Genomic DNA, 15,159 nt, shown 5'->3' with positions numbered 1-15,159 from the left:
TCTGAGTTAAGTTTTTAAAGTGTTTCAAATATGGAACTTTTGTCTACATAAGATCACAGAGATTTTCTCCTGTGTTTTCTTCTAGGAATTTTAAGTTTTGCATTTAGGTCTATGATCCATTTGGGTTAATTTTTGTGTAGAACATAAGATGTGTATTCATTTTTTTTTCTTCATAGATCTAGTTGTTCCAGCACCGTTTTTTTCCAGAAGACTTTTCATTTCCTCATTGAAGTGCCTTGACATTTTTGTCAAAAATAAGTTAATATGTGTGGGCAAAATGGTACAAGATATATTGAAATAATTTGTTTGTCTGTACATCTCAGTGGGATACCTGAATGAGTGGGCCAACCATTAAAATTATAATTTGCATGGTTATGAATCTCTTAATTTCATTAAATATGCTTTGCTTTTAATTATTTATAACTATTAAAAAATAAATAGAACAATTTGCTTTGATTTTTAAAACCACATGAATGGTAATACCCATATTACAAAAGCAAATCATCCCACATGTTACTGAATGTATGGGTTTTTTTGGTGAACATAAGCCTTGTTCCAGATATTTGAATTTGATAGTGTTCACAGATTCCAGAATTTTCTTTGAATGCAAATACGCCTGGAAATGACATATATATAAAAACAAAACCAAACCCTAATTTTTCTAAAAAAATTCAGACCTATAGCATTGCTAAAATAATCATAATTTAACTTTTTATATTAGGAGTGCCAAAGTAAGCCAATATTTCATTCTGTGACAGAGGAATATGAAAAAGAAAACCCAGTGGTTATGAAAACAGAGATCTAAAAATTTAATGATTTAAAAACAGCCTTTACATACAAGATGGCAAGGTGTAATAAAGATTGAACATTTTGGTTTTAAAAATGCGAAATGTCTCCACTTAGAGTAGATCAATCAAGTCAGCCATCTCCTAAGAAATACACATCATACAATGAAATCTACAAAGACACACTTTTTAACTTCAAGTGTTGTTGATTTTCAGCAACCGTCTCCCCACATACACATTTCCTTGTCATGTAACATATGACTTTTAATCTTTTTTTGGCAAAGTAGGACTTTGAAAATTATAATAGCAGTTGTTTTGAAAAGCACCTTCTACGATAATTTATTTCCACTGATTTTTTAAAAATCACGCTGAGATTAGACATTCTTGTTTTTTTAACCTTTTTTTTTTTTTGTTCTAATGATTTGGTTGTTTAAAACAAGCAAGCTTAATTCAATCAGGCATATAATGCAAATAAAAAAATGTTTCCAAACAGGCTGGAATAAAAATGCTTAATAGGAACTGGACTAAAAGATCATAGATAACGTGCTTCTTCTCTTGGTAATGTGTGAATGCATTTACCCATGGGGTAGCAGTATTTCACTTGCCCCATGAAGAACCTGATGGCTTGTGGTATCTGTGCTGTGTCAGTACTAACCAGTGTGAGGAGACATACTATGGAATGGATGCTGTGACTACCTGTGACATAGGGGTTATACACACTGGTCACATGAAGGTGTAAAAATTGGATGGACTCTGTGTAACTAGCCACTCTGAGTGTCAGGTCTGCATATATGAGTTTTAAAGAAAATGCAAGACCAAACAATAAATTCCCTTAGAGAGCAGGATATGTCCTGATGGCTATAGTTCCGTGATCAAGGACCTGGCCAGTTTCCCTCAGGTAATGGGGGCAGTAGCACCAAAGTGTATGTGAAGAGTTAGGAAGGCCTCTAGTTGCAACTGGCGGATCAAACCATTCCCGTGTTTTGGTGAACAATGATAATCTGATATGTCTTTGTGAATCCTTGCTGCAGATACAGTTTTTACAACTCAAAAAACATCTTTGGAAAACCTCATGGCTGAACTGCTCGCAAATGCAGAAGATCCAATAGCCCCAGGGAGGCAGTTGCTCTCCTTTTATTGTAGCTCTCTCAGTATTGAAACAACCCAACCCTAACTGTGGTCCTGGCCTCTAAACACACAGGTCTGTCCTCCCTCCAGCACCTGAAATATCAGAACTTGGATTCACCTATATATTCTGAAATTTGCTCTGCGAGAGGGTTTTTGGGCACTTGGCCATTGTGTGTTTACAATGGTCAACTGTGACGAGTTTTCAAAACAAGAATAAGTCATGCTGTGCCTCATCATTTGGAAGGTGAACACTTGCAAATGTACATGCTTCCCAGATTTGGCAGAGCCAGGCTCAGAATCATTATAAGCACATGGAGAACAATATCATAACCAGCTGGCATGTTTTTAACAACAAAAACATGCAGCATTAGAAGGTGCTTACTAAGGTGCTTCTTAATTCATGTTGTTTTAAATGAAATACGTCAGACAAACATCTACAAACAAACATGAATATATAGGCATACACAAGCAGTGGACAAGTTTCTGTACAGTTTATGTCTTAGATACTTCTATGTATACATAAGAACCACTCAGGGGGAAAAAAAAGATTTCCCTCTCCAGCTCCCTGAATTTCTGAAAGTTGTCTAACCCATAAAATGTTAAAATATTTCATTTTCATATAAAATATCTACAAAAATAGATAATATTTACAAAAACCAGATAATATTTCCAGTTTTCCTTAGTAACCATTAACACAGTCCCCTTCCTCTTTTTTTCTTCTCAGAATGTTGCCATCTCCAGCAAAGAGCGCTTGAACAGCTGGGCATTTCGAGAAAGGTCTGTCACTTGGTGCACCATTTCCTGCAGGGCCGTGGTGCTGGGGTAATGGAGGGCGGCCATCTTGGTCGCCATGACTATAGTCTTGAGCTGCTCGCAGAGCTGGTTGCTGGAGTTCATCACTTTGTTGCGAATGTCCTGGGAAGTCACCTGCCGTGTCAGCGTGTCTCCAATGAACACCAGTTTGTGTGCACTGAGGATGACAAACTTGCTGTGTGCCACAAAGATTCGTGGGGGCTGGGCTGAGCTGACACAACTGAAGAGCGCGTCGATGGCGTTGAGAAGGGAGATGAAATGGGTCTCACATTGGTCATAGTAGAAGCACAGCAACTGCCGATCCTGGGCACTCACGCCGCTGTTTGTGGTGGGCAGGCTCTGAGAGGGCTTCCACTTCGAGATGTCATTCTCCACGGGCTTTGTAATCTCTTGTTCCAACAGCTGGAACTGGCTCAGCTGGAAGGAAGACAAAGTAGATTTCATTAGGGCAAGGGAGTGTGGTGCAATGCAAATTAGCCAGGGCTTGGAGTTAAAAGACGGGGATTTTCGTCCCTAACAACTGTCAGATGCATGAAGTTAAAAGACGGGGATTTTCGTCCCTAACAACTGTCAGATGCATGTGAGTGGTGCAGCCTGGGTCAAGCTGCCTTGCTTTCCCAAATTGTAAAATGTAGATGTTGAGATAGATGATCCTCCAGCTCAGACTTTCTATGACTGGACCACTGGTCTCTTGTACCCCTTGGCTAAAAGTCAACATAGGGTATAAAGCACAGCCCTGTTACCTACACCTTTAAGGAGGTTAAATGAGTTAAAGTTTACAAATTGCTTAGAATATTTTGGTATGGAGTAGGCGCTATATAAATGTTTATTAGTGTTAAGTGGTGGTATGGGAAAACCAAATGTAGTGACCTCTTGTCGGATAAGTTACTGACAATTTGCTCCTTCTTGGGGAAAGTCTCAACTATCTCAGGATGCTCAGATGCAATGACCATTCCTGACCCCTTTCTATTTATCTGTCAAGATTGATAGACATGTTATGCTCCAGCACTACATGACTAATGAATATAAATATTAAGCACTTAAGGAAAAAAAAACATTTCTAAGGAAGTCTGAATGGGAAATGTGCATCATAATATTTAGTCCCCCAGAGCTAAAAGACGAGGGCCTCACCCAGAGTCAGATGCATGAGGTGCTGGCTTTCTTCCTTCTTTTCTCATTGCTCCCAAATGGTGTATTATTTAAATTGTGATTACGATAATTTCTAGCAATTCCACTAAGACTCAGGGGAGACCTCTCTTTTGCAGGTAAGTATCTGTGACCTGAGCTTAGGACTCAGTGAATCGTCTACCCGGAGGGAGGGAGGAGCTGGAGCAGTGATCACCTCACAAAATGCATGGCCAGCTTTACTTTTCTGGAATCTGTTTTCTTCTTAGGGATTGCTATGATTTCAACAAGTTCCCCAGAGCCCTGCCATCTTACCTTGCTAGATGCCAAGGCAAACACAAACAGGTACAAGGTGGTATTCCAAGGCAGTTAATCATATGGATGATATTTAATATATCTTAGGCTTTATGCAAATAGGTTCATCAATGTACCAGGTCATTAGATTGGAGAGGTGTACTTTCCCATTATATAGAGAAGTAACTGAAGTTCGGGGAGGATACGTAGTTGGTTGTACTTGACATGGTTGGCCAGAAAGAATTAGAACTCAGATTTCCTAAACATAGCATGCCATTTCATGTCATTATATGCCATTTTACTTCATTTCATCTTAAAAGCCTTGTAAATAAATCCTCAAGCCATCTCTCTTTATTTTTATGCCCTTGTCCTAGCAATACTCATTGTCTGCCCTACTCATACCCAACTTTTGAATGAACGTGCCCTGCCCAAAGTCCTCTGTAGATAGGCCTGGAGATATGTTGAAAACATTCAATTCTACTCCCTACTCTTAGACTGGACCAAGGCCGGCCAAACCATAGGCTTGTGATGCTGGCGAGAGAGAGACAAATAGAGAGGTAGAGACAGACAGAAAGACAGAGAGGTAGACACACACACACACACACACACACACACACACACACACAGAGAGAGAGAGAGAGAAATGGCCCAATCAAAATAGCCCAATCAGACTCTTTCTTAGGAATCCGATGAACCACAGAAGGGAGCTAACCATTGGAAGATGAAGCTGAGATGAGAGGTCATCTATAGAAAAAGCTCTGAGTGTCCATTTATGAGTTCTGCAAAGTTACGGGGGAGCCAAATGAGTAGATAAGCAGAGGAAACCAGAAAATAGAAGAGATTGAAGTAGATATATAGAAAGAAGCAAAGGAAGTACAAGAAGGAGAGAGAATTTACAGTTCTAGTTCTCACCAGACCTGGCTCTATCTTCATTTTCTGTTACTGAATTCCCTTACTACGGCTTTGCTATGAACCTGTTTGCTCAGGTTAGCTTGAATGGGTCTTGTTTCTTGGGACCAAATGCCTTAACGCAAATAGTCCTCATATGTTAGATATGCAGCTTTAGCATTAAAAAAAACCTGCCTTTTAGAAATAACCCAGGTACACCCAGATGAACTAGCAAGGACATAAACCACCTCTTTGCTTTTAAACCTCATTCTGTGCTTTGGAGCTGATTCCCGCCAGTGAGCTGGAAGAATCAAAATCATAATCTCTTGAAGTTATACTTTTCCTTAGTACTAGGTGGAAAATATTTCCAACGTGATTGAACTTACCTGATGATGTTCCAGCTGCATCTTGTTCTGTTTGATGATGTTCTCTTTTTCCAATAGTTCTTTCTGTTGCCTCTCAAACTCCTCCTTACCCTGTTAATTTTCAACATAAAGAACATATTATGTCATCACTGTGATTCACTAATGCTAACAAATTCATTGACAGATGAGTAAATACTCTATATTTTCCACTGCCTTGGCAACACCTAATACCCAGTGAGGCACTGTGAATCCTAGACAGGGATGGCAGAAAAATAAAACCCATTCCCATACAGGGTGCCAGCCTTCTGTGCAACCTTACCATTTCCAGAGATCTACTCCTGATTCCCTTCAAATCTCCTATATAAATGTACTATTCTGCTGGGTTCTTTTCTAATAGATTTTATGTGAACCTGTAAACCTCCAAACACAGGTCTAAATGTGGTCCACTTCTCACTTCTAGTTCCCTCAAATCATCTATAGATCTCTGCTCCGAAGCAGTAATGCCCACTGTGCAGACTTAGACAAGCAGTAAGGTGAATGTTCAATGCCTCCATCCTCTCTCTCTCCACTCCCTACTTCAGCACCAGGTGAGGCTCAGTTCTCCTTCCCACACTTTTTTGCACTCAAGGGAATTCAGTATAATAGTTATGTAGTTCTTAGTATAATCTGTGACTCTCAGTCAAATTAAAAGAATGGTAGAATAAGAGAGTAAGCCTAGGCTGGGCACGGTGGCTCACACCTGTAATCCCAGCACTTTGGGAGGCTGAGGCAGGCGAATCACGAGGTCAAGCTATCAAGATCATCCTGGCCAACATGGTAAAACCCCATCTCTACTAAAAATACAAAAATTAGCCTGATGTGGTGGCACAAACCTGTAGTCCCAGCTACTCAGAAAGCTGGGGCAGGAGAATTGCTTGAACCCGGGAGGCAGATGCTGCAGTGAGCCAAGATGGCGCTACTACACTCCAGCCTGGGTGGCAGAGTGAGACTCTGTCTCAAAAAAAAGATAATAAGCCTTAGTCCTAAATAATGGATCTTGGTAGAATGTTTTAATCCCTCAAAGTGGAAGGGACAACTGTCAGAATCCCAGGTCAACTCGGAACTTGCTGGAATTCCCACTTGTAGGAGGCCAACTTGACAGTCCAATGTCCCATACATAGATTAAGCTCCAGGGACAACTAGCGAATGCGCAGTGGTCCTCTAGGTAAGTCTGAGATGGGGCTAAGTTTTAAAGCAATTACACAAACACACACACACAAAGTAGCTACCAGGGACCTTGGAAAATCTCTAGTGGAAAGGTTTTCTACTCTTTTTCTTAATGATGAAAACTTTTTTTTTTTTTCCAAATAAAATGTTATATGGAACCATACCTAAAACACAAATAGAAGTGGAGCTGGTATTATTATTAGAGAGCCTGCTATCCTACTTGGTGAGTCTCCTCTTGCCTGAGATATATCAGTGGGATCTAATCCAAACCCTTACGCCATTCATTTTGCACATGAGGAAATGAAGGCCCAAGGAGGTTGAATAAGTTGGTCACACAGTAAGTGTCAGAGAAAGGACTAGAGCTGAGTGAGTACTCAGGACTCTCAGTCCAGTGTTCTTCCTACTCTACAACACGCCCTCCAATTTATGAACCACGTGGATTAACATTCATCAGGTTAAAAAAAAAAAATACATCCGGTTCTCTCCTTTGGTAGTCCAACCCGACAGCCTCACAGGTATCCGTCCCAGGCTCCCTGCTTGTGAGTGAGCGTAGGTGTTTTATGAGTTTGGTTGTTTTACCTGTAGGTGGACATAATCGTAGTCATCCATCCAGCTCCTCTCAGAACCATCACTGCTGCTACAGTCAGGGGCCTGCTCCTTGCCCAGGCCCGGGGGCAGTGCCTTGGAGTGGGCCTGGGCCTTGTGGTCACCAGGATGCAGCAGCTGTACCTGGGGGCTACCATGTGGGTACTCTGTTGAGTTCATGATGCTCTCCGGCCCGTTCTTCAGATGCAAGCTGCCAGGGCCAGGTTTGAAGAGGGTCTCTGCATTGGTGTTGATGGTTGTGGTAAGCTGCTTGGCATCATCGGGCACTGTCTTTGCCACCATCACAAACCGGTCTAGATCATCACACTTGTTCTGGGGCTTGTTGATGGCCAGGATATTCAGGGACCAGCTGCACTCATTTAGGTCGTGGCTGGTTTGACTCAGGATCTGGTGGGAGTCTTCGACTCTTTGCAGCTCCCGCTTCATCTTGTTGTGGAGGATGAGTTCTGGGAGGCAGGAAGCATTTACGACAGCTCCCTTGACAAAGTGGAGGTACTCCTTCAGGAACAGCTCCACCTTCTCCACCGACGTGCGTATCTCATTGATGTGTTTTTCCATATATCCGTAACACCGCCAGTCGGTGGTGACCAGTGCCATTAGGCTGGAGACACCCATTTCCAGGGCCTGCTGGAGCCGTTGAAGTCTCTCAATAGCTGTGTCGGGATCCAGCAAGAGCCTTTTGTCCTGAGCTGGGGAGGCTGATAGTGAGGACTCCTTGGAGGAAGTGGAAGACGTGGACATGTTACTCCGGGTGCTGCCTGTGCTGGAGAAAGACAATCGGTTGATCCCATCCACCAAGTCCCGAGAGCCTTTAGCGTCGGGTGGATTATGCAGAGGGACATCATAAACACCATCTCTTTCTTGGGGGTTTGGTTTCTCACTGGTTTCTGCGGGTGGCTCAAGAAACTGAATGCCTCGAGGGACGTCATATGCGTCGTTCTGAGGGCCCACTGACTGTCCCAGTTGTGGAGGTGGGTGATTCGGGGACAGGCTCTGGTGCCTTCGAGCCACCGGTTCTGCAGCTCCTGGAATGTCACAGTTGTATTTTACATGAAGGTCCTTTCCTGCTGGCTTGGTGCTGGTTGGGGGAATGTCATAAACCCCCTCTGGTCTGAGATCCGGCCTTCCAGCTTGTCTCATGGGCGGGGGGAAGTCATAGTCTTTTTCCCTAAACCCTGCTTCATCCCGGCAAGCAGAGGGTGGAATGGCATAGACCTGAAAAGTGAGTAGACAGCAAAACGCTATTTATCGAGTTGGCTCATGGGAACATGCGATCCCATGTTCTCCGTCCTATTTGCTGGCACTTTTTCGGTCGCCCCCCGCTGCCCCCAATGTTAGGCACTTCCACGTTTCCCCACGATTCTGCTGTCACTTCCCTTGTCCTTTAACAAGTGTGTCCACCCCCACATTCTTGGTGCGGACTCATATGTGGAACCCTCCTGGCTAAATTGCTTACTCCTGTGTTCTAGTCCTGTGTTTCTGACCACCTCCTGGGTATCCTTCTTCTGCTGATCTGTGCCGAGAGGCAGAGTAAGACCAGAGGTCTCCCCCTGTCTCTTTGGTCGTCACAGCAGCTGTATGATGCTGAACGAGCTGCATAGGTGTCTGAAACACAGTCCCCTTGTCTGTAAAGTGGGGATTACCATGCTTCCTGTGCAGGCATACCCCAGAGGGTAACAGAATGAGTCAAATGAGTTCACCTGAACATACAAACTGAGAAAACTGTCAAACTCTCTACAGGATAGGTGCAGTGGCTCACACCTGTAATCCTGCCACTTTGGGAGGCCAAAGTGGTAGGAGACTTGAGGTTGTATGTTCAAAACCAGCCAGGGCATCATAGGGAGACGCTGTCTCTACAACAAATGCAATTTAACCAGGCATGGCAGTGTGCATCTGTGGTCTCAGCTACCTGGGAGGCTGAGGTGAGAGGATTGCTTGAGTCTGGGAAGTCAAGGTTGCAATGAGCTGTGATTGCGCCACTGCACTCCAGCCTGGGTGACAGAGCAAGACCCTGTCTCAACAAAACAAAACAAAACAAAACCAACCCTCTACAAATACAAATATACAAATACCCTATCCCTGAACTAATTAAGTTCCCTGCCAAAGGGTTCTCCTTATTGGCCTCCTGATTTTTTTTAGTTGGGCTCCTGAAGATGAAATCCCCAGAGCTATCTTTAATTAGTGCCTTTTCTTTTTTCCTTCTTTCCTTTACTCTCACCAAGACTACTTTTTCCCCTTTTGGGTTTGCCCTTCTTGTTTTATTTCAATAAACTACCTACCTACCCTCCCAACCCCGCACGCCCCCCACAGACATGCAGATGCATGCGTGCACGCACACACACACACACACACTCACACGCCTTTTTGCTGCTTTGTGGTCATTCGCTTACCCCTTTTGTAGGTGGAATGTCATAGACCCCTTGAGGTTTTATCTCTCCCACTGGAACTGAAAACATAGGGCCTTTCACTGATGAGGGAGGGATGTCATATACCTGAAGAGAAACCCATGAGTTACCCAGAAGGGAAATGTCTTATACTTGTCATTTTTTATGCTCCTAAGCACTTAATTAGAGATTTATTTACCAGGTTATGTACAAGCTTGATCTTTGGCAGTGCTCCATATTATAATGGATTGATTGTCTTTTTTTCTTCATACATTTTGTGGTTTTGAACTTAGATTGGATATAAAGATGATCGATGTGACATATCTACACTGTCTATGCTGTAAAGTGTAGTTTAAATTTTGTACTTTCTGGCTGCTGGTGGTGGCTTACACCCGTAATCCCAGCACTTTGGAAAGCTGAGGCAGGTATATCACTTGCTGTCAGGAGTTTGAGACCAGCCTGACCAACATGGCAAAACCCCATCTCTACAAAAATACAAAAATTAGTTGGGTGTGGTGGCACACACCTGTGGTCCCAGCTACTCAGGAGGCTGAGGCAGGAGAGTTGCCTGAACCTGGTAAGTGGAGGTTGTAGTGAGCTGAGATCACACCACTACACTCCAGCCTGGGCAACAAAGTGAGATTGTCTCAAAAAAAAAAAAAAAAAAAAAATCTACTTTCTGAAGTAAAATTATAAAAGAACAAAAGCTCTCTCAGGTGAAATACTAGGATTTTTTGATAAAGCATATCCAGATAACATAGTTTAAATAGTGTTGGCTAACGTGGCTACTGGGTAGACAACCTAAATAAAGCTTCATATGACATGTATTAATGCATAAATTGTGAACTTCCTTTTCTCTACAGCCCCGAAGGAACGATACCCCTAGGAGCTCTGCTCCTCTTGTGACCACGTTCTTGTACGCACCCCTTGAGTGGTATGGGAAGGGGGGATATCGTAGACGTCCTTTTGGTATCTGGATGGGTATTCGTATACGTAGCCATGGCCTGTCCTCACGGGGGTTATCACCTGTGAGAGAAAACACAGAGATGTAAATTTCCAAGCCCGAGTCCTTGATTTCCTTGCCTCCTAACCAGGCACTCATCCCTCAACTCTCCCTCACAAAAGGAAGGAAACCGAAGAAAGAAAACACAACAGGAAGGAGACAAGTAGACACCAGGTTAGTAAACTTTTTAAATCCCTCCTGAATCCCAATGAGAAACAAATCCCTAAAATATCTCTATCATCCTTCCTTGTGATCACAAAATCATCTCAAAGTACATCAGATAGGGTTGACGCACTGTAAGCATATTTCTAAAATATACTTTAAGGGAGACTTGTGTGAAACTTATGAAAGTTGTAAAGGAGCACTTTACATCTAAAGTGCCGAATAATGGCTGGGAGCGGGGGCTCACGCCTGTAATCCCAGCACTTTGGGAGGCCAAGGTAGGCGGATCACCTGATGTCTGGAGTTCGAGACCAGCCTAGCCAACAAGGCCAAACCGTCTCTACTAAAAATATAAAATTAGCCAGGTGTGGTGGCACATGCTTGTAATCCCTGATACTCAGGAGGCTGAGGCAGGAGAATTGCTTGAACCTGAGAGGCGGAGGTTGCAGTGAGCTGAGATCACGCCACTGCACTCCAGCCTGGGTGACAGAGTGAAACTCTGTCTCAACAACAACAGCAAAAAGTACTGCATACTGAAATTTGTTTTAAGGCTCTGAAACTATTTGTAAAATGAATAATGCAAAGAGAGTTCAACCACTTAAAATTCCTCACCTGCCTTCCTCAGTAAGCCTCTTCATTGGACATTATGATGATGATTATAACTGTAATTCCACGGGTCATCAGAGTACTTTTACAAAACCGATGCTCAAACAGTTATCCTCGAAACCTCTGGAAACTTTCAATCTAACTTATCAAACAAAATACTGAGCCAGGGAGGCACCAGGAACAGAGTTCAGGTCTCCTGACCCCTGGTCTCTAATCATTTTCCCATTTCCACCAGGAAAGAAAACATCCCCAACAGTACCTACGTCAAGGGATGTCAGAAGTCGGATAGCGTTCGTCACGATGCTGGCATCTGGAACAGATCTTACCTAACAGCCTCCCGTTTTCATATCTACATACTTCATTGGTGTGCTAAGCACCAGCAAAAAAAGTTATGTGAACTTAACTCATGTTGAAATATGTGTAATCCTCCAAAGTCTTCTAAATGGCCGGGGGGGTCTTGTTTCTGCCTAATCCCCACCCTCGAATCGTTAACAGTGCCTATCTCAAGCACTGCCCACGACATCTTTGAGAACAGACATTGCAAATTAGGAAGAGTTGGTTGTTCCCTAAGAAACCGTCATCTTTTATCCTTCCTCTGAAGTGAACACTCTGGCGTCAGGCTGCCTACAAAACTATGTGAAAAATGCTCCACGTCCGTCTTATGCGGAAATGGGTGGAACTCAGCCAAATGCACCAATGCCCTTCTCCCCAGGGGCTCTAAAAATGCCTGAGTTCAATTTGGCTTTGAATCCCTAGTGCTTACAACTGATTATTTCTTGCAATGAAGGTAAAAGAGGTTCGTATGCACTCAAAATTTCCATCAAGTCTCTCCTCCGTCTTGGGTTTTAAAAAGGAGCCTATTTGCTTTGAGGTCCGTTGGCATGGAGCACACGGAACCATTTTCTAGAGTGGCCACTCTATTGTGCATAGCAAACCTTCTCTTTTAAAGCAGGATGCCCTTTGCTAAAGAAAAACACACTGTGTTCTTAACGCCCTTATGTGATTGTTTTTTATACTCCCTATTGTCCAGGAGAGAAACGAACATCTCCCCTGAGTCTGTCTCATCAGACCCTCTACTTGAAGTGCCATTTTGGCTTTATCATAGCACCTGCTCATAGTGCAGCTTTTGTTCAGCTTAAAAGTTTCTAAGAGTGGATTTTCTCCAAGGTCAACAACTTAGCAATAATGCTAATGGAAAACCAACGGTGGTTATGCTGAAGTCCAGCTTAACTGTTCATCTTTCGTTGAAAAAACAGAAGGGGGCAGGCCAGGCGCCATGGCTCATGCCAGTAATCCTAGCACTTTGGGAGGCCAAGACAGGCGGATCATCTGAGGTCAGAAGTTTGAGGCAAGCCTGTCCACCATGGTAAAGCAAAATTAGCCGGATGCAATGGCTTGTGCCTGTAGTCCCAGCTACTCAGGAGGCTGAGGCAGGAGAATCACTTGAACCCAGGAGGCGGAGGTTGCAGTGGGCTGAGATGGCGCCACTGCACTCTGGCGTGGGAAAAAAGAGTGAAACTCCATCTCAAACAAAAACAAAAATGAAACAAAAAACAGAAGTTGGCTGGGCGATAGAGTGGGTAGCGTTAGTGTCTGAAAATAGCACTAGGTGACATATAAGCACGTAGTACAACCTCAGAGAAGGAAGGCAGGGTCGCCGCCAAAGTGTTTCCTTGCCTTTGTGGATCCCCCCTGGCAGACAGCGCTAATGCTTCCCGGAATTTAACATTTCACTTCCTGACAAATGTCACAGAACCCCAACTTGCTCTTTCTTTCTCATTTAGAGGATGCCTGTGGTCATCTGGTTTTTTAAAACTCTGCATTCCAAACCAGTCATTTTCCTTGTTTATGCATTCAAAGAAACAGATGGTGAAAACCACAGGGCGAAAAAGCCAACCAAATACAGCACCCCCGCCCCTCCGCCACTGATTCCAGGCTTCCTGATGTTACCATCTAATTCACATTGGTCCACAAATGGCATTTAAATGGGACCAGCATTTTGCATCTGGTCAAGACATGTCCAGTGCAGCAGTCCTCACTGTGACGCATGGAAGATCAGGGAGCTGGAAGTCTTCTACTTTTGGACATTCTCTGCCATGACCTGTTGCTTGGGTCACTTTCGTGCCAATTGTGTGTTCTCTCCTCAGAGGAAAAGTGCTGACTGAGCTGTACCTTACAAAGTCTCCAGTTTTGTGGTTCATCAAGGCTTTTTCTTGCTGCTTGCCATAAGTACACAAAAACCTTCCTACGATCTCTCCTCATTTTACCTCCCAGAGCTGCTGAACTTCAGCCTAAGAGGCACGCCAAGGTCTGGCTACGGGGACCTCAGGTTTGGAAGAATTCTCCTAGGCATTTGTTCGGTGAGGCATTAAAGAAATTGCTACACAAAGGGCATTTTAAAACTAATTTTCTCAATGAAATCAAGTCAGGTTTTCATTTCCTTTCCCCCTCTGTTTGCTTTTTTCTCCCTACATTCCTTTCATTCTATGTATTTATTTATAGTTACAAAGGCTTAGCCTTTGGAATTACAAAAGTGACCTCTTAATTCATTAGCGTTGCCAGGAAGGGGGCTAGATCGTGAGGTCTCCTGGGGCTCTATGACCCAATGCTACTGCAACTACTTTCCTGATTACTCGGCACAGGATTTGCACTTCCCATATGTGGATTTTCTGTCCCTAGGAAGAATCCAACCTTTCTCAGATGTTACTATACCATTCTCAGTAGCAAATGGGAGGGTCCAAGGCAGAGACTTTGAGAAGAGCTATGAATCAGAGAAGGGCAGATTGTAGACATTTTGAAAGGGAAGAATCCATTTAATATATCCCCAAGTCTGGGTCCCGGCAGGACAGGATCAAAAGACTGGTGTTATGTTAGTTCTCTAATTATTCTGCTTACATAAAAACAAGAACACAAGCTCAGATTGCCCCGCCCCACACTTTGATGGTGTTTGACCCACACCATTTTGAGTCTCAGATCCTGGTGGCATGAGTTTTTGGAGATGCTTTCGATATTTCTCTGTCTTGTAATTTTGAAAGCCATGCATGCTGAAATATTAAAGAAGAGGGTCTGTGTTTGAGTAGCAGAGAGAGATAGGGAAGTCTGAGAACCAATGCGATGACAGCAAGTTGGGGGAGAGGCCCCTGGGGTTCTTTCTGGTGTTTCTGCATCTGTGTTCCCTGAGCTGGTACCTATAGCAGAGTAAAGGTCCTACACTCAGATGCTGGAGCAAGCAGGGTGTGGGGAAGACACAAGCCAGACTTTGGTGCTGGGGACACAGAACTCCTCCTACCGAAAGGAGGAAGACGTTGCCAGATCTTTCACATTTTCAGGAGAAGCCAGAAATTTGGATTTTTATGTAAAACCTGGTTTTCAAAATTGGCTTAAATTTTAAAAACAGCATCTTGGCCAAACTAAACAAGTCTCTGGCCCCTATGCTGCCAGTCTTTGCCTTCATCGGTGTATTTTTGCCCTCCTTCCTCTTGGAAATCCTCTGAAGGCAGGGCCCTCAGGCTCTGCACCAACTCCCTGCCTCAGCAAGACTGAGCTGTCCATTTCCACAGATGCCCTGCCTGCCCACACCTCTGGGCCTTCATCCATGCCATATCCTTGTCTAAGATGCTCTTCTTTCTTTCCTCATATTCAAACTCGATTTGATTTTCAAGGCCAGTCTGAATGCCTTTCCCCCAGCAAACCCTTCACAAACAGATAAAATGTCTCTGTCCTCAGAACTCCCTGAGCCGGTGACCCATACATCTCTAACAGCACTTATCACTGTGGTTTGACGGACTGATGCA

The 15,159-nt window shown here is 43.6% G+C and overlaps 1 protein-coding gene across 3 annotated transcripts in view; it reads right to left on the bottom strand.

Annotated features, from left to right (window-relative positions):
- Window positions 1-785: 785 nt before the first annotated feature.
- The window catches only part of NEDD9 (neural precursor cell expressed, developmentally down-regulated 9), a 192,853-nt gene continuing 178,479 nt past the window's right edge, over window positions 786-15,159 (bottom strand). For all 3 annotated transcript variants that reach the window (XM_035294921.3, XM_002746227.6, XM_035294922.3), the window contains 5 exons: window positions 10,519-10,620; window positions 9,601-9,702; window positions 7,184-8,425; window positions 5,420-5,509; window positions 786-3,143 (listed from right to left, as the gene is read on the bottom strand). In XM_035294921.3, coding sequence (XP_035150812.3) covers window positions 2,634-3,143; window positions 5,420-5,509; window positions 7,184-8,425; window positions 9,601-9,702; window positions 10,519-10,620 — 2,046 coding nt within the window. In that variant the 3' untranslated portion in view covers window positions 786-2,633. The remainder of the gene's footprint in view (window positions 3,144-5,419; window positions 5,510-7,183; window positions 8,426-9,600; window positions 9,703-10,518; window positions 10,621-15,159) is intronic.

Source organism: Callithrix jacchus, chromosome 4 (genome assembly GCF_049354715.1).
Source record: "Callithrix jacchus isolate 240 chromosome 4, calJac240_pri, whole genome shotgun sequence".
Lineage (NCBI taxonomy): Eukaryota > Metazoa > Chordata > Mammalia > Primates > Cebidae > Callithrix > Callithrix jacchus.
Note: the sequence above shows the minus strand (reverse complement) of the source record. Positions and strands in the feature narration are given on the sequence as shown.